The sequence below is a fragment of the Eupeodes corollae genome, chromosome 2 (assembly GCF_945859685.1).
Source record: "Eupeodes corollae chromosome 2, idEupCoro1.1, whole genome shotgun sequence".
Lineage (NCBI taxonomy): Eukaryota > Metazoa > Arthropoda > Insecta > Diptera > Syrphidae > Eupeodes > Eupeodes corollae.
This window is the reverse complement of record NC_079148.1, coordinates 90,775,399-90,794,062: the sequence shown is the minus strand read 5'-3', so window position 1 is coordinate 90,794,062 and position 18,664 is coordinate 90,775,399. Positions and strand designations below refer to the sequence as shown.

Here is an 18,664-nt window from a genome sequence, read left to right as displayed (position 1 = left end):
ATACGTTGGACCCTGCTTGATGCTCGATATGTTCGTAAAGTAGCGCCCAACATACAAAATCACTATTACTTCATTTTAAAACTCAAGATTAACTTTGATGTTTCTAAAGAATATTTTCTTTTTATTTATTTGAACTAATGTCTGCCAAATAAATTACTTGTGTTTTTTTTGAGCTAACGACTCAACTTTTATTTCCGTGTTTAAAATAAAAGATCTTAATTCTATTTTAATCGTTTTTCAAAAAATTAAATTGCAACTTTGTTTAAAAAAAAATAAAAGGGATATGAAGATACAATTTTCCGTAATTTAATTTCAATGCATACAATTATGTATGTAAATAGTAAAGTTCTATATTGATAAGTAGAATATTTAATAAATTATTTAATGTTTTTTTTACCTAAGTATTTTTACCAAAATAACTTTTACAGTTTTTCATTTACTAAATGTCTTAAGATGTTCTTTTTATTTATTAAATTAAGAAAAACACTTTAAGTAAATGTAATAAAAACTGTAGTAAAATATCTTAAGTTGACATAAGCGATTTTACTTTTTAGATAAATATCGAATATAAAAAACTTATGATATTTTACCAAAATCATTATTAAAAAATGATAGATAAGACGAATGATTCTCCACTTAAGTTGTTTTACCTTACAAAACCCTATTTAAGCAATTTTACAAAATCGCGTGATGGTAAGTGCGTGGGACTGTCATGCTAGAGGTCTTGAGTTCAATCCCTGCCTGTCCCATCTTAAGTTTTTTGCACTGGTACTGCATCTTGACAAATTATCGAAGAGTAATTCTTGTCATGAATTCTCAAATTAACCATTCGAATTCGGCTTAAGACTCTAGGTACCCTCGTTTGCTGACAACATAACTCGCATACAGGAATGGTTGAGAGTTGTAAGTCACTAGGCCGAAGTTCTCCACGGACTGTCCTAGGTGGACTTATAATTTTAAAAGAGGATAAACAGCACAAACCAGTAAACCACTTAAATTAACTTAACTTTGAGCACAGATTTAATTCAATTCTGTTATAGTCTTGGAAAATTGTATGACGACTCCGTTTCATCTATAGTACGGATGGCTTTCAAAATATAAAGTACATATGTTTTCAAATAAAAATAAAAATTAGAAACTTTCATTCTAGTTTTCAACATTGCTTGACATTGCATACAAAATCGATTTTTGAGTTACCTTCTCATTGAATTTTTTTTTATAATTATTTACAAAGTAAAATAAAAACATAGTCTTGTTTTTCTGAGGTGACTGGATTGTTATATTTTACGTAAATATAACATATATAGCGCCATCTATTACACGCGAAGACCTACAGACAACAATTATTAAACTATAATTATTATAATCGACGAATGAACCCCTTTAACTCAATTTTTACTTCATTCGACTACAATTTACAAAGTGAAAAACATAAAAACAAATTAAATAAAAACTATTCCTATATTTTTTTAATATACCTATCCTCTTTAAAATTGCAAATGTTATTTTAAATTACTCTAACAGATGTTCAACTGTATTAAATTTCAATAATATATAAAAATGCCGTACCCGTGGCATGATGGTTAGTGCGTTGGACTTATGCGGCTTATGCGGCTGGAGCTCCGCAGGTCACTTACTTTGCATCAGAACTTGAGATTGTTTTTAGGGAACTTAAACTGAGCTTGGAAGAAAACTATTTCATCTTGGCCGGTGATTTGAACGCAAAACATGAAGATTGGGGAAATCAACATAGTAATCCTAGAGGTAACCATCTTTTTAATTTGATGAATCTTTACAGCGTTGAATATGGCGTCGACCTGCTGGCTACTGAAAGGCCATCGTATCCAAGAAGCGGCTCCTTTCTGGATCTTTTGCTGTACGACACCAGACTGACAGTTACAGACAAAGTGGGTAATCACCCCCGAAACTGCTTACAGACAGTCGAGTACGACAGTGATCACTGCGGACTGGCTGCTGTAATGCAGATTCCGAACGAACGCGTGGAGTTGGAGGAATACGTTCCAACGCATTCTTACAATTACAGTAAGATGCGGTGGCCTCGTTTCACCAATGCCCTAGCGAGAGAACTTCGTTCGAGTGACATAGCCCCACCAAACAACAGAAACCTGACAAATACAGAAATCGACCAACACTTACAACAGATGGACGAAACAATAAAACGAACGATGGAACGGACAATCCCAAAGTACAAAGAACGGGACCAAATGGACGCTTACAGAAACGCGACAATTGACGCACTACGTAGGCACAAGAGTGGCTTACTGACAAGACTCAAAAACTTGTACAGACGACTTACAGACCCACGCGACTTGGAGGTTAGGACACTGAAGTCGTCAATAAAAAATGTCAATCTGTTGATTAAGGAGAACTACAGGTTATCAATTAACAAATACTGGGACCGCAAGATCCGGTCAGTTAATTCGAGTGACCCTAGTATGTTCCCCAAAATCAACAAGATATTCAGGAAGAAAAACGATAATGACCTTCCGTGTCTTAAACTCCAAAGAACTGAAGAGAACAGAGACGTACTCATGACTGCGCAAATAGATCCAGAGGAAGCCATCTTTGACGATGACTTTTACATAATTGAAGATCCGAAGGAAAAAGTGGAGGCGGTGGGAGCTGCCTTCCAGCAAGTGTACAAGGTGAATGTAAGCATTCGCCCCAACCACGACCTGGAAAACAGAGCCCTACTTAATCACTTTTACCTCCGTAATGATATCACACATTGGCGATCTGAGAACCGCGGTTTCATGCGGTTCAATGACGATTCCTTGGCAAATGCCATAATCGCCGAGCAAACGGGACCAAGTCCCTTGTTAGTGACGAAGGTTGAGCTTCAGCTCATCTTCAACTCAATAAAAAACAAAAAGTCAGCAGGTATCGATGGTATATCCAACGTTGTGCTAAGACATTTACCGACGGAAGCAATTGACATTTACACCACACTCTTCAACAATGCACTGAATAATGCATATTATCCAGTGCATTGGAAGACCGCTGTGGTTCATCCTCTCCCGAAAAAGGGAAAGGACAACTCCAACCCGTCAAATCTTCGGTCGATAAGTCTTCTTCCGAGCATCAGCAAAGTTTTCGAAAAGATCATTAATGGGGCTCTGACTAAGTGGGCTGCGGACAACAAAATTATTCCGGATAAACAGTTCGGGTTCAAGGCGGGTCATGACACAATTCATGCTGCGTCTAAACTCGTTTCTGATATCCAATGGAATAAGTCAAAACAACAATGCACAGGTGCTGTCCTGGTTGATTTGGAAAAGGCCTTTGACACCGTATGGTTAGAGGGTCTTTACCTAAAACTGAGCAGGTTTGGCATTAGCAAGCCATTGTTGTATATACTTTATGATATGCTTAACGGTAGAAAGTTTGTTGTCAAAAGTGGCAATGTAACTTCTACCACAACATTCTCAATTAAAAATGGTCTTCAACAGGGAGCGGTGAATTCGCCGATTCTCTTCAGCATTTACACCAGCGATCTGATAGGTAGTCTTACAAAGGCAATTGCGTACGCCGACGATCTAATTGCGTACAGAACGGCCCGAAAGGTTGAGGTTATTAGAATTCTCTTGCAGCGTGATTTCGACAAGATTCAGCGATATTGCGACGACTGGAAACTGAAAATAAATGTCCAGAAGTCAGAGACAATTCTGTTCCGGACTCCGTTGGCTAGGGCCACGAGGGATACGTGTAAGAACTGGCGCAAGATGGTCATCGTTGATCTTCACGGGCAGCCATTAGCGAGCAAAAGTGTAGTGAAGTACCTCGGTATCTGGTTAGATCAGTATTTATATTTCGACAGACATATAAATGCTGCTCTGACCAGGGCCAGAGGAGCCTTCGCTCTGACGAAACGGCTGTTTTTTAGCAGTCGGCTTGACCCCAGAGTGAAGGTAATTTGCTACATGGCCCTCATACGGCCAATGATCGTTTATGGTTGTCCTGTGTGGTTCAACGTTGCCCCTTCCCAGATGGAGAAGTTTCGGGTGTTCGAGCGGCAGTGTTTACGACGCTGTACCGGCTTATATCGAACAGCCGAATCTTCTTATGTGCATTATTATTCCAACGAGGTCCTGTACAACGGGGCTCGAATCAACAGAATTGACAATTTCGTGATAAAACTCGTTCGAGGTCACATTGCAAGAGCTATGTCTTCGACCAACAATTTAATTTTCGGGGCGTTCTATCCGAACGACGAGTATTTTGAGAGTGCACGCTTGAGCGGCTTTATTCCCCCAGAGGCATTCCTCTTTTTAGATAGATGCGGTCTGATACAGGATAGATTGGCAGTTCCGTTAATCTACCACGTCAGACGAAGAACCGTGGATAGGCGACTCCCGTACAGTCGGGACGTCATGGCACAAGGCGGAGCGGAGCTCCTTCGGTTCAGTAGGGCTGTGTCCGAACGGGACCGAACTGATAGGGTGAAGCAGGAGAACCAGTTTTGGTGGCTTCAATCGGCACTTGATAATGGGTAGGTCGGGATGGGGTTTAAGCCTTGGCCGGCTTACATACTTGTTTTATAGTTTTAGGGTTTAGTTTTAAGTAGAATAGGCATGGTGGCACAAAAAAAAAAAAAATACAAAAAAATTAAAAAATAAAAATAAAAAAAAAAAAACAAAGAAAAAATAAATTAAAAACAAAAAAAAATCAAAGAAAAAAAAAAAAAATCAAAGAAAAAAAAAAAACCATACAAAAAAAGACAGTAAAATATAAAAACAAAACACGTTAGATTTGCTGCTGTGGTTGTTCTAGTTTTAAGTAGTTTATAGGTAGAATAGGTAGTTTAAGTTAGCTTTAAGTTTTATTTAAGGACCTAATTTTAAGTAGTTTTTTAAGTAAAAATAAAAAAAGACCTTGATATTAGTTTTTTCTCATAATTTTCTAATAAATACAAAATAAATAAAATTTAAATGAAGTAAAATAGATCTTAGGGCCGAAAGGCATTAGTTTTAAGTGTTATAGTTTAACTTAGAGTGTCCGTATGGGACCATTAAGTTAGTTGTAAGTTATGGATAATTAGGCTAGTTTTATGAATTTTTGTCTAGCTTTAAGAAAGGTTTAAGATTGAATAAATAAAAATGAATTTGAAAAAAAAAAAAAAAAAAAAAAAAAGTGCGTTGGACTGTCATGCAAGAGGTCTTGGGTTCAACCCCTGCCTGTGCCACCTTAATTTAAAAAAAAAAATTATTTTCGCGGGTACTGCCTCTTGCGAGGAATTGACAAATCCTTCAAGAGTAATTCTTGTCATGAAAAAGTGCTTTCTCAAACTAGCCGTTCGGATTCGGCCCAAAATTGTAGGTCCCTTCCATTCCTGACAACAGTACTCGCACACAGGAATGGTTGAGAGTTGTAAGTCACTAGGCCCTGGTTCACAACGGACTGTTGAGCCACCCCATTTGATTTGAATATATAAAAATAGGACTTCTGCAGATCGTTCTTTGGGCGATTTCTCACAGTCGATGGAATCTGAAAAGACATTGGGCAGGTTCAGCCAACATAAGAGACTTCATATGCAGTCAACTTCAATCTTTAAACGTAAATTTTGGCAAAGGCAACTTGTTTGTTTTTCAAGGGTCATGAATTTCAAATTCAGAACTTTACTTCACAAATTTTTACTTTAAGTTCATAATACAAAAAGTACCAACAAATCACTGTCTTAAAATCACTCTTCAGGAAAGCTTCAAGTCCACCACGATTTGTATTTTGTATGGTAAAGATATATAAGTTATTGCTTTTCCAAATTTACAAGGAACCCTTTTACAGAAAGCATTAAATAAAGTTGTGCAGAAAATAACGAAATCATAGAGTAATAAAGTTCAGCTTTCAGTTGAATGAAAACAACATTATCAATTGTCATTTTGATAGAAGTAGACTTAACTTGATAGTTAGGCAGATTTTTCTTGACTTACTTTCCAGTCAGCTTTAAATTAAAGTTGCCTTATTTGGAAGGTAATTTTTTGGCAGCTAGAAACTTGCCTAACTTTCAAGTCCTTTATGTCGTCTGAACCTGCCGATTGCTAATGATACGTGTGTTTCGTCTCGTCAAAAATGCTATTCAACCATTAAAAGTAAATGTGTGTAATGTTTGCATCTATTTTTTACCAAATAAATAAAGCGTTTCAAAATGAATACACGTGGTAAGATGGTCACCATAGCCGTGTTGGCGATGACGCTAGATCATAAGAAAAGATGATTTCTGGATTAAATAACGGTTCGTTAGCTCTATTCAGTTAACAAACTTTGAATTTTATAACTTTTCTATAATTTCTCGAACAAGAATCATATTGACAAAAGAAAGAAGTTATTAATCTTCGAAACGAGATACCTACCTACACCAACTTGAGTTATAAATATAAATCCGAGAGTAACATGAGTTCTGTAACTATGTTTCTAATAAATATATTTAAATGACAAAAGCTTTTGTTAAATGAACATTGATTAATTTTTTTTAATTTAATTAAATTTTGTGTGTGTGTAAAAGCTAAGATATTGGTCTTATAGAAACAAAGATTTATGAAGGAAAAAACTATTGACTTAAGGTTGATGGTATCCCAAAAATGTTATTCTTTTCTTCATCAAGAAGGTATTGTAAATGTTGTAATAAGCTTTCTGCGCTGTGAGTGTCTTAATTTTCGAAACACATAACTTTTAGAACTACAAACATTATTTGAACTTATGAACTACGTCTCCGAAATATTTTTTCCGAAACGAGGTTTTTAGTCAAAAACCAATTTTTACCCATTTTAGTAGCATTTCTTGAAAGTTTTTATTTCTTAACAAACTAATATTATTGCCCGTGTTCTGCATTTCACTTATTGTGAATACACTTTGCGAAAGTGAATTTGGGTGTTCCACAACTCGTTACTTTGAATTAGATTTTCAAACATGCAAATGGATGTTCTGTAGTTAGGTTTGTTCCATTTTTTTATTGCATTAAAATCAATTTTTTTTATTTTGTGAATTGATCTTTGATAGCTTGCTTTTGCTAGGAATCGGAGGATTGCAACATGTTTTTGAATGGAAGAAATCGATGAAGGTAAAAGGTTCTATTTCCCTTAGAACATATAAAAAAGTGTCTTTGATTAATCTAAAGTTGTAATGAAAGCTTAAAAGGGGAAATCAAGAATTTACTTTATTTATCAGAACAATTCGACATAATTTTCGCACAATTTCATTGTGTCAGGTAAATCCAATATATTTGATTTGTCTCACAATTCGTCTTCTTATTTTTTCTCTTAAATTATGCTCAGTTTTTTTCACTTAAAATTGCGAATAATATTGCATCATCTTCAAGACAGCAAACATTTTACTTCAGAACCAAAATAAAAATGGTTGATCCCTAAGTTCTGACAGTACAGAAGTTTTCTAAATCGATCGAATTGAAGAACATGCAATTTCATTTCACGTGAAATTAAAAATTGATTTTAATTCACTTTCGATCGAAATTCAAAACATGTTGAGAGTTGTAAGTCACTAGGCCCTGGTTCACAACGGACTGTTGAGCCACCCCATTTGATTTGAATATATAAAAATAGGACTTCTGCAGATCGTTCTTTGGGCGATTTCTCACAGTCGATGGAATCTGAAAAGACATTGGGCAGGTTCAGCCAACATAAGAGACTTCATATGCAGTCAACTTCAATCTTTAAACGTAAATTTTGGCAAAGGCAACTTGTTTGTTTTTCAAGGGTCATGAATTTCAAATTCAGAACTTTACTTCACAAATTTTTACTTTAAGTTCATAATACAAAAAGTACCAACAAATCACTGTCTTAAAATCACTCTTCAGGAAAGCTTCAAGTCCACCACGATTTGTATTTTGTATGGTAAAGATATATAAGTTATTGCTTTTCCAAATTTACAAGGAACCCTTTTACAGAAAGCATTAAATAAAGTTGTGCAGAAAATAACGAAATCATAGAGTAATAAAGTTCAGCTTTCAGTTGAATGAAAACAACATTATCAATTGTCATTTTGATAGAAGTAGACTTAACTTGATAGTTAGGCAGATTTTTCTTGACTTACTTTCCAGTCAGCTTTAAATTAAAGTTGCCTTATTTGGAAGGTAATTTTTTGGCAGCTAGAAACTTGCCTAACTTTCAAGTCCTTTATGTCGTCTGAACCTGCCGATTGCTAATGATACGTGTGTTTCGTCTCGTCAAAAATGCTATTCAACCATTAAAAGTAAATGTGTGTAATGTTTGCATCTATTTTTTACCAAATAAATAAAGCGTTTCAAAATGAATACACGTGGTAAGATGGTCACCATAGCCGTGTTGGCGATGACGCTAGATCATAAGAAAAGATGATTTCTGGATTAAATAACGGTTCGTTAGCTCTATTCAGTTAACAAACTTTGAATTTTATAACTTTTCTATAATTTCTCGAACAAGAATCATATTGACAAAAGAAAGAAGTTATTAATCTTCGAAACGAGATACCTACCTACACCAACTTGAGTTATAAATATAAATCCGAGAGTAACATGAGTTCTGTAACTATGTTTCTAATAAATATATTTAAATGACAAAAGCTTTTGTTAAATGAACATTGATTAATTTTTTTTAATTTAATTAAATTTTGTGTGTGTGTAAAAGCTAAGATATTGGTCTTATAGAAACAAAGATTTATGAAGGAAAAAACTATTGACTTAAGGTTGATGGTATCCCAAAAATGTTATTCTTTTCTTCATCAAGAAGGTATTGTAAATGTTGTAATAAGCTTTCTGCGCTGTGAGTGTCTTAATTTTCGAAACACATAACTTTTAGAACTACAAACATTATTTGAACTTATGAACTACGTCTCCGAAATATTTTTTCCGAAACGAGGTTTTTAGTCAAAAACCAATTTTTACCCATTTTAGTAGCATTTCTTGAAAGTTTTTATTTCTTAACAAACTAATATTATTGCCCGTGTTCTGCATTTCACTTATTGTGAATACACTTTGCGAAAGTGAATTTGGGTGTTCCACAACTCGTTACTTTGAATTAGATTTTCAAACATGCAAATGGATGTTCTGTAGTTAGGTTTGTTCCATTTTTTTATTGCATTAAAATCAATTTTTTTTATTTTGTGAATTGATCTTTGATAGCTTGCTTTTGCTAGGAATCGGAGGATTGCAACATGTTTTTGAATGGAAGAAATCGATGAAGGTAAAAGGTTCTATTTCCCTTAGAACATATAAAAAAGTGTCTTTGATTAATCTAAAGTTGTAATGAAAGCTTAAAAGGGGAAATCAAGAATTTACTTTATTTATCAGAACAATTCGACATAATTTTCGCACAATTTCATTGTGTCAGGTAAATCCAATATATTTGATTTGTCTCACAATTCGTCTTCTTATTTTTTCTCTTAAATTATGCTCAGTTTTTTTCACTTAAAATTGCGAATAATATTGCATCATCTTCAAGACAGCAAACATTTTACTTCAGAACCAAAATAAAAATGGTTGATCCCTAAGTTCTGACAGTACAGAAGTTTTCTAAATCGATCGAATTGAAGAACATGCAATTTCATTTCACGTGAAATTAAAAATTGATTTTAATTCACTTTCGATCGAAATTCAAAACATGGGCGTCTTTTTATTTTTCCTAAGACAATTTAGCTCAGAATGAAATCATTTATAAGTCAATACCTTAATTTAATCACGAGATATCCAGAATAGAACATCAATTTTTACCAATGTTGTGCAACATTTTTTGTAGAATTTGTATGAAAAAGGTGATTGTTGGATTTAAAAAAAGATGAATTTATTTTGAAGATAATGTATTTATTTTTTGAAAATATACTTGTGTCGAAAATCATATTTACCAACTTTTGGTAATTCTTTTTAAGGTTTCTATTTTTTTTGTAAAATTTCTAATGAAAATTTAACCAAATATCAAAAACTTTGTTTTTTGTTGCAGACAATTATTCTGGTTCGTAAAATATTTGAGGTGACAATTATTTTTTCAGTTTTTTTTTATTTATAAAAAACAGCGATAATTGAAATTGAATTTTTCTCCAAATTAATGTCAGGTTGGTAGCGTGACGATATATAATATAAAATTTAATTCAAGTCGCTAGCGTTAATGGTTCGTGAGATATTTTAAGTTAACCAAAATGTTCATTTTTTTAAAAATTGATTTGGGAAAAAAACAGCCACTTAGTTTCTTAAAACCCTTTCTGCACTATTATCTGTATAACAAAATGTATTTGAAGTAGATATCTTGAGATATGGACGACACACAAAGCTTTCCGAACGTTCAAGCGTACGTGCACACCCACGCGCAGTTTCTAGGAGCCTTGAAACGTCGAGAAATATCAACATTTTCAGGTCGACAAATCTGAAAATAAATTTTGACTTAGTGCTTATAACGCATATATGTTTTTTTTTTATATCTTATAAATGATCACCCGTTTTTGAGGTGTATAAATTTGAAAAGAAATGTAGGTACTTTTAAAAGCCAAACAAGAAAATAGACATTTTTGAACACTTTGACCTTTCTTGTACGTAGAGTAGAGTTCGTACATTCATATTTACGTTGCTGGAATCGATACCAAATAAATTTTGTCTTACATATAATAATATCAAGGTGTGCAGAAATGATTTTCGAGTTTCGTAAGCCGAATAAAATCTTACATATCTATACTGGTAAAGGTTTCATAAAAATAACTCAAAGAAAAACAACTGATTTCCTAAGTATCTTAATTTTAAAAAATTACATTTTTAAAACATAATATTGATTAATCCTTTATAGAGTCCTCGGGTTATTTTTGACATATTTTAGGAGTAAACTAAAGATTTCTCCTAAACTAAATTTCTTAGGAACTTGATGTTTCATGGCTTTTTCTAAAGTTTTAAAATTTATATATTTAGCTTATAAATGTAAAAAATTATTTGTTATTTTAGGACGTACAGACTTTTTTACGTTCGTGGACCTCGGGTCAAAATTGACCCTACTGTATAAAATAGAGTGTCAATTAAATTTTCCTGTTTATTTGTTCTCAGTTATTGTTAGAATTCTTTTTTTGACATTAAGTGACTAGTCATGCTTTTGTTTGCAAGTTTGACTAATTTTTTCCTATTAAAAATGAGTGATAGTGAAAGTGAATTTTCTTTGAGAGTTTCGGATGAAAATGAATCAATGTACGGAATTCGAAAACCTTGTTGAGGAAGCTGATTTATTGGATAGCAGCTCTAGTGAGGGTGAAATTGCATCTGTTTCTGGGCAAATGAAAAAGTCAAAAATGACTTAATAAGTTATAATTAAAATCAGTTTGAAAACATTGCTGTAAGAGGTTCGAGGAAAAACGTTTTAAACTTGTTGCCAGGATTGACACGTTATTCGTCCTCAAGAATAACAGCTGAAGAAATTTCAAGCTTCGAGTTATTCTGTCCACCTCCTTTGTTATGTATGATATTGGCTTTCAAAACCATGGAAACGCACATTTGATTAAGAGTGGACTGACATTGATAGGACGGATTTGTTTGCATTTATCAAACTTTTTTTACTGGCTGGTGTTTTTCGATGGAATAACTCTAAGCTCTGAGTTGTACGCCCACCCATTCCACTGCAAGACGTATTGCTTACCTACCCTTTTTTGGAGAAGGAAAAATTTCTATTTGTATAAATGTACAAAAATTTGTCTATTGCCCTTTTTTATATTGGAGCCGTCAAAAATAAGCTATTTCTGTGGGTAAAGTTATTTTCCATAATCAGGACCTAAAAATCAGAAAATAGAGACCGCTTGTAAAGACACAACAATAGTTACATTCAATTTCTTTTATTAAATATATCGATATCAATTTCAACACAAATAAATATAACAAGAATTATGTTAACTACAAATAATAAAAACATGATTTGTTTAACAAATAACTTGTGTGTCGTGGTGTGTGTTGTGTATTGGGTATGTTTGTCATGCTTAAAATAATTGCACATAAACATAACAATTCTTAAGTGTAAATTATAACACTTTTATTTTATAATAATAATAATACAATTAATAATAAATGAATTGTTTATTCTAATAAGCAGACTAGATTAAACTAAATATAATAGCATAGCGGTGTTTTGTTTTTGTTTAAATATGTCTAAATAAAATTTAAATAAAAAATAAAAAATGTGTTTGGATTTGAACTTCAAAAATAATGTGGGGTTTATATAATGTAATGTGTTGTATGTATATCAGGCATAAATTACTATAATACTGTCCATCAAGACGCATCTGCATTTCATTCAAATGTTCGATTTACAGACGTGGGATAAGGGGAGGCAAAATCTTTGTCATATATCGCATTCGAATTCGGATATCCTTTGGTTAAAGTAAACCATTCCGTGTTCCAGATCCTCACTAAATCCACTAACGTCCATGTAATCGGAGGTTGCTGCGTCTTCGTCCAACCACTTGCAGACTGACCGAGAAATTTCCAACCGGGCTTCATGGAACGTTGGTCGCATTGATGGCACTTTGTGCCAACACTGTAACATTAGATCGAAAAATCCATGACGACCATCTTTTGGCAATTCTGGCCTTGTCCCTTGAAGAACATGTCGAACGACTTCGCGACCAGACAAATTAGAATAAGGAGTTGCTCCTGCAATAAAAAAAATAAGTGTTAAGAGCTTTTTCTATGCTTATATGTTTTAATTTATTTTTGTAAGAACCTAAGGTTGCTATCTCCCACAAAACTATTCCAAATGCCCAGACATCTGTTTCAATGGAAAATTCATTGTATTGGAGGGCTTCAGGTGCCATCCATCGGATCGGCAAGGCTGGTCTCCTACCCAGTGTATCTTGTGTTTTCTTAGTGTTTGTATTTGCACTGAAGCCATGACTCCAATTGTTTATAAATCGTTCTCCAAGATCAAATTTGAATTTATCAAGCTTCTTCGAAGTTGTTCTAATTGTTTTTACATCGTAATGCTTGTCGTTTTTCTGTATAACATCTAAGTCGGTAGACATACCGAAGTCGCAAATTTTACATACGCCATTGTGATCTATTAGAATATTTCGAGCAGCGAGATCTCTATGAACGATCTGAAATAAGAATGAAATAACATTTAATATGAAATGTGGAAGTAAGGTTTTGCACTCCTGGGGAGAGTAATATATAATATTAAATATTAGTTTATTTTATATTTTCATCAAAAAGAATAAGTTTTTGGGTTGAAAATAAGTTTTATACAAGAAACAGCTTTTCATACTTTACTCATGAATACAGCCCTTTCTAGAACTAGATGAAGTTTTAAATTTCATAAAGGAGACCCTCTAAACTGCACCAACTATAGAGCAATCAGTCTACTTAACATCGCCTATAAAATCTTTTCTGCCGTAATGTGTGAACGTCTGAAGCCCATCATCACCAACCTTATCAGTGTGGTTTTAGACAAGGAAAGTTCACAGTCGATCAAATATTCACATTACGGCAGATCCTGGAAAAAACCCAAGAACACCAAATTGACACCCACCATCTTTTCATAGATTTCAAGGCCGCATATGACAGCGTCTACAGGGACAAGCTGTATAGAGCCATGTCTAGTTTTCGCATCCCTGCCAAACTCATCCGTTTGTGCAGGATGACCATGGAGAATTCACACTGCTCCATAAAGGTTGGAAACAACTTAACAGAACGTTTCGATGTCAAAAAAGGGTTTAGACAAGGTGATGCGCTGTCATGCGATTTGTTTAACAACGTACTGGAAAGAATAGTGCAGGGCTCACACGTCAACACTAGAGGCACTATCTTTCAAAAGTCTGTCCAATTACTAGCATATGCTGATGGGGCTTTTGTGAGTATTGAGGCAGAGGCGGCAAAAATGGGTTTAACGGTTAATGAGGGCAAAACAAAGTACATGCTGTCGTCAAGAAAGGCCATGTAACACCGACGTCTTGGTCAAAACGTCACCACCGACAGAACAGAAAAGTAACTTTGAGGTAGTCAAGGACTTCGTCTACTTAGGCTCCGCTGTAAACGCATAAAACAACACCAGCGCTGAGATCAAAGGTAGAATAACTCTTGCTAACCGCTGTGTCTTTGAACTAAGAAATAAATTGAGCGGTAAAGTCCTTTTTCGAGGGACCAAAGTGTTACTATATAAGACCCTCATCATCCCCGTCCTGCTATACGGTGCAGAAGCATGGACTTTGACAAAAGCGGATGAGAGGACCTTGGGTCATTTCGAGAGAAAAGTTCTTCGTGTGATCTACGATCCCGTATGCATCGAAGGGGAGTGGAAGAGAAGATGGATCGACGACCTGGAAAGTCTTCGAACCCACACTCACAGGACAGCGCAGGAGAGGAAGACCGCGGATCTGGTGGCGCACAAGTGGGAAATGACCTCTCCCAACTTGAAGCGCGGAACTGGAGACATCTGGCTAGGGACCGAGCTAGATGGAGAAGTTTGTTGGGTGATGTCCTAGTTCACACAGGACTCTAACGCCACCTTAAGTAAGTAAGTCATTCTTTTACTAATATCTATGAACTTGAAAAAAATACTTTTTTTTGAAAACAAATATTCAAGCTGTCCTCGTAAGAGATGAGCATTGAGCTGTTATAAGTAATTCGGGACCAAAAGAAATCAATGATGAATGCAATTTATGAGACGTCGACTTCTGAAAGTCACCTGTACTTAAAAAGAAAATTATATGGAATTCTTTGGTGGTAAGGAGAGTTACCATAAAGATGCCATTGTTTGAGTTGTTGGAAAATCCATTGAGCTGTTCTGTAGAACTGACTGTGCATACATCAGAGGCATCGTCGACTCGGTCTTAGAGATTTAGCAGCAATCGAGAGGCTCGTAAAAGAAGATCTTGAAACTTTTATTTATCTGATGAAGTGCTCTGAGTAGATAACTTGTGAACATTGCATTAAATGTAAGTTAAGTTCCCTGTGAGACAAAATAGAGGAAAGCAACCTTTTAAATTAATTCATTTTGATCTCTGCGGTCTTATGCAGACATCAACTCCATGATATAACCAATATTTCCTAACATTAATTGGCGACTTTCAATTTAAAGTGCTATATTTGCTGAACTCCTGTCATTCTGCGATCTTATTTTTGGGGGAAAGCCGTGTTAACAACAGACAATTTGAAGAATAGGCTACCCAGCAACAGTCTTGAGATGACACCAGTTGAGTTATTCAAAGGAGAAAAAACTGACCCGAACCGTATTAGAGTGTTTGGATCAAAATCATTTAACTTAGTTCTAAAACAGAAGAGAAGGAAATTAGATGACAAAGCTGAAGAACGCGTTCTTGTTAAATAGGATCTTAACTCAAAATATTATAGTATACTTGGCCTAAAATATAAGCAAGTTTGAATATCAAGACCCTTGAGAATGATCGAAAATAAACCTAATATGTACATATATCTCGGAGTACGTTTCAGTAAGACTGGGAACATGTAATAAGCCTCTGGTTATAGAAGAACAGTCAGTAGCCCAGTGCGGTGAACACATTGAAAATCAGACTGAAAATCAAGAACATCGAAGCCAAATCGTTCCAATAAAGGCATTTAGCCTATGAGCTTGTCGTACAAAGCCCTGGTTAATGTTGAATGAACGAGCTTTAAGTTTGGACATCAACAGATCTAGCGCCTGAAGAAGAACAGTGAGTTGTTATTTGCTATTTAAAGCCAAAACTAATGCAGACAGAAGTGTAAGTACTTATAAGGCCCGTCTGAAAGCAAGAGTATTTTCTCAAAAATACGGTGACGATTATGATGAAACCTTTGTACCAGTGGTTAAACACGAAACTATACAAAGTCTTGTTGTGGTTGCGCTTTGGCGACATTTACATATGCGAAAAAATAATAAATATTATCAACAACTCCAAGGACAATTGAATATTGGAAAAAGAAAATCATAATCTAGGTATAGAGAGGGGTCAATCAAACTCAGCCATAGGTCAAAAACTCAAAAACTGGTAAGAATCTAAGATCTAAGATTAAGACCTATTAAAAACGAATTTAAACGCCAATCGAAACAGGTTTCTTAAGTCCAAGTAAAGATACAATTCCAAAGTCAAGCTATTGGGACATTACTCTATGTTGCTATCGTGTCAAGAGAAAATGTATCCTTAGTTGTTAAGCTTTTGAACAAACGAATAGAATCTTCAACTGAAAGTGATTGGAAATTTGTAAGTAGAGCTATGTGATATCTAGCGACTACAGTTGATAAATGGAGTGCTATGTGGATTTCAACTAGGATGGTGATTCAAGAGATAGAAAAGCAAGTAGTGGGTACGTACACCAATTCGCAGGAATAAGCATAGCTTGGTCAAGTCGAAAACAGACCTCAGCTGCTATGTCATCAACCGAAACGTAGTAAGTAGTGAAATCATATGCAACTTCAAAAATAGAGGTAAATATTAATCAATCCATAATAATATATGAAGGTAATCAGGGATGTATTGGCCTAACTGAATGTGGAGCTCGAACCAAACATATTTATATTTACCATCATCATACAAGAGACCTACGAGAGAATATGATCATTGAACCTAAATACTGTTAATAGAATAAATTAAGAGCTGACTTTTTGACAAAGCGACTTTCCAAAGAAGTGTTCCTTAATTTTCAAACTTGTTAGAAATTCAAACAGATGAACAATCGAAGCCATCTGGAGCGAGAGTGGGTGCTGAAATTTAAATTATTTATGCTTTGCCTTAGAATTTTGGTTCAATTAAATTTTCTCAAACTGTTTTTGTGAAAATTAAATTATTTATTATTATCTAATCATTATCGTTCCTATGTAGAAGTCCTTTTATTATTTGTTGAGGAAATATTCTTTCATAAGATTCTTAAAAAGAACTGTGCATCTGTAAAGAAATAAAGCTTCTTATAATAATAATAATAACAAATCTAAAAGCGTTCTATTTGTTTGATTGTCCCTCTAACAACTTTAAGTTCCCGGAAACTTTTTATGTTATAGTGTAATAGCTGGGAGCGCCTTCCTAAATTTTATTTTGTAGGTCATAGATTAAGTTCTTATTTTTAGTTCTGGAAAAAAAAAACGTATTTTGAAATATTTATTTCTACTTCTTTATTTCGAAAGCCTTTTTTCTTTCTCTTTTTAATGGCTTCTGGAGTAAATGTTATCTTTTATTTTAACTTGATATCCTAACTATCGCTGAGTTCGTAATTTCAAGCTTTGTTTTGGATGTCTTGCCTTAAATATGATCAGAAACGTTTGTGAACAGCATTCTGACTGCACTCATGATTTGTTTAAAACACGTTCATAAAATAAAACGTTGACAAAATGGAAAATATAAAATGTAAATTATTTTAAAGAAGCTTTTGATTTTAATTGTAATAAATACATATACCTTTAAAAATAGCTATACTAAAAAAAGCTTTTTAGCTTTTAAGCTTTTAAGAACTTGGGACAAAAATTTTCAGATATAAGAGCATTAAAAAACTGAAGAACAAGAAAATTGTTTTTTAATTTGACATTTTTAATAAGACATATTTCAAAATTAACAAATTTTCTCAAGCAATTTCCAAGTTGTATTTTTCAAAACTGTTTTCGGATGACCGAGACTACATTTTAAGTAAGTAATTTTTTATTTATAACAGTTTGGAATCAGATTAAGTCCTCTAAAAACATAAATATATATTTTAAATAAGAGGTTAAAAACGGTACAAAGTTCGCCTGCACATTTACTTTTTGAACTTTACGCGAAAATACGATATTTTCGTTTTCATGAAATGTATATACTATATGTGCGAGAATGAAAAGCATAGTCGTTCTTTGACTTCCAAAGTGTGAAGAAGTGCTATTTTTATTTTAGTTTCAAGTAAAACAATTCAAAGTGTGTTAGGAAATCTAAAGTTGGCAAGTTGCCACAACTTTTTTAAATTCATCGGTAGCTCAGTGGAGGTGGCGTCTGCAGACGAATCCAGAGGTCGTGGGTTCGAATCCCGGGCGGAGTCGACGAAAAATATTATTGCTTTTTTTCATAATCGAGAAATTGTTGATTTCATCGATTGGGAAGAGAAGCAAATGGTTAAGGAGAAGAAAGCTGGGGTATCGAAAGATACCTCGGCCAACACATCAGGCGATATTACGGTGGTGCCAGTAACAGCACCACAAACAACAGCAACAACATCTGGTCAAACATCAGACCACTGGATAGAAGCAGCAGCAACTATCAAAAAAAGAAAATTAAAAAAGCATAGCCCAAACAAAGTGGAGAGGGCCAACTCTGCTAAGCGGCGGGACATGCGGAAAGAAATGGAGGGTGGTAAAGGAGGAGTTACCACCGAGAGCGAGTTTTCAGACTACGCAGAGTCTGAAAAAACTGAATACGTGTCTGAAGGTGGAGAGGGGCTCTTCAGGCCTCCGAATATGGATTTAATCCTATCGGAGCCAGAGCCAGTCCCGCCGACAACGAAGGCTTTGGAGGTAGTGGTGGACCTCCAAAATGAAATAGAACTGGTGCAGGCCCTGCAAACCAAACAGGCAGCCATCAGCCAGTTCGAGCAAAGTCTCAATAAGCTCAAGGAAGAAATAGAGCCCCTCCTCAGTGCACTTAAGCACAAACAAGAGGCGCGCCGACAAGAAGAGGCAGCGCAAAAGCTACATGAGCAAAAACAACTGCAGCAAAAACAACAGCAACAACAACTACAGCAGCAAAAACA

The 18,664-nt window shown here is 34.6% G+C and overlaps 1 protein-coding gene across 2 annotated transcripts in view; it reads right to left on the bottom strand.

The window, feature by feature from the left end:
- Window positions 1-11,789: 11,789 nt before the first annotated feature.
- LOC129946026 (uncharacterized) overlaps window positions 11,790-18,664 on the bottom strand; it is a 109,265-nt gene continuing 102,390 nt past the window's right edge. For both annotated transcript variants that reach the window (XM_056056038.1, XM_056056037.1), the window contains exons 5-6: window positions 12,690-13,062; window positions 11,790-12,619 (exon numbers count right to left, since the gene is read on the bottom strand). In XM_056056038.1, coding sequence (XP_055912013.1) covers window positions 12,309-12,619; window positions 12,690-13,062 — 684 coding nt within the window. In that variant the 3' untranslated portion in view covers window positions 11,790-12,308. The remainder of the gene's footprint in view (window positions 12,620-12,689; window positions 13,063-18,664) is intronic.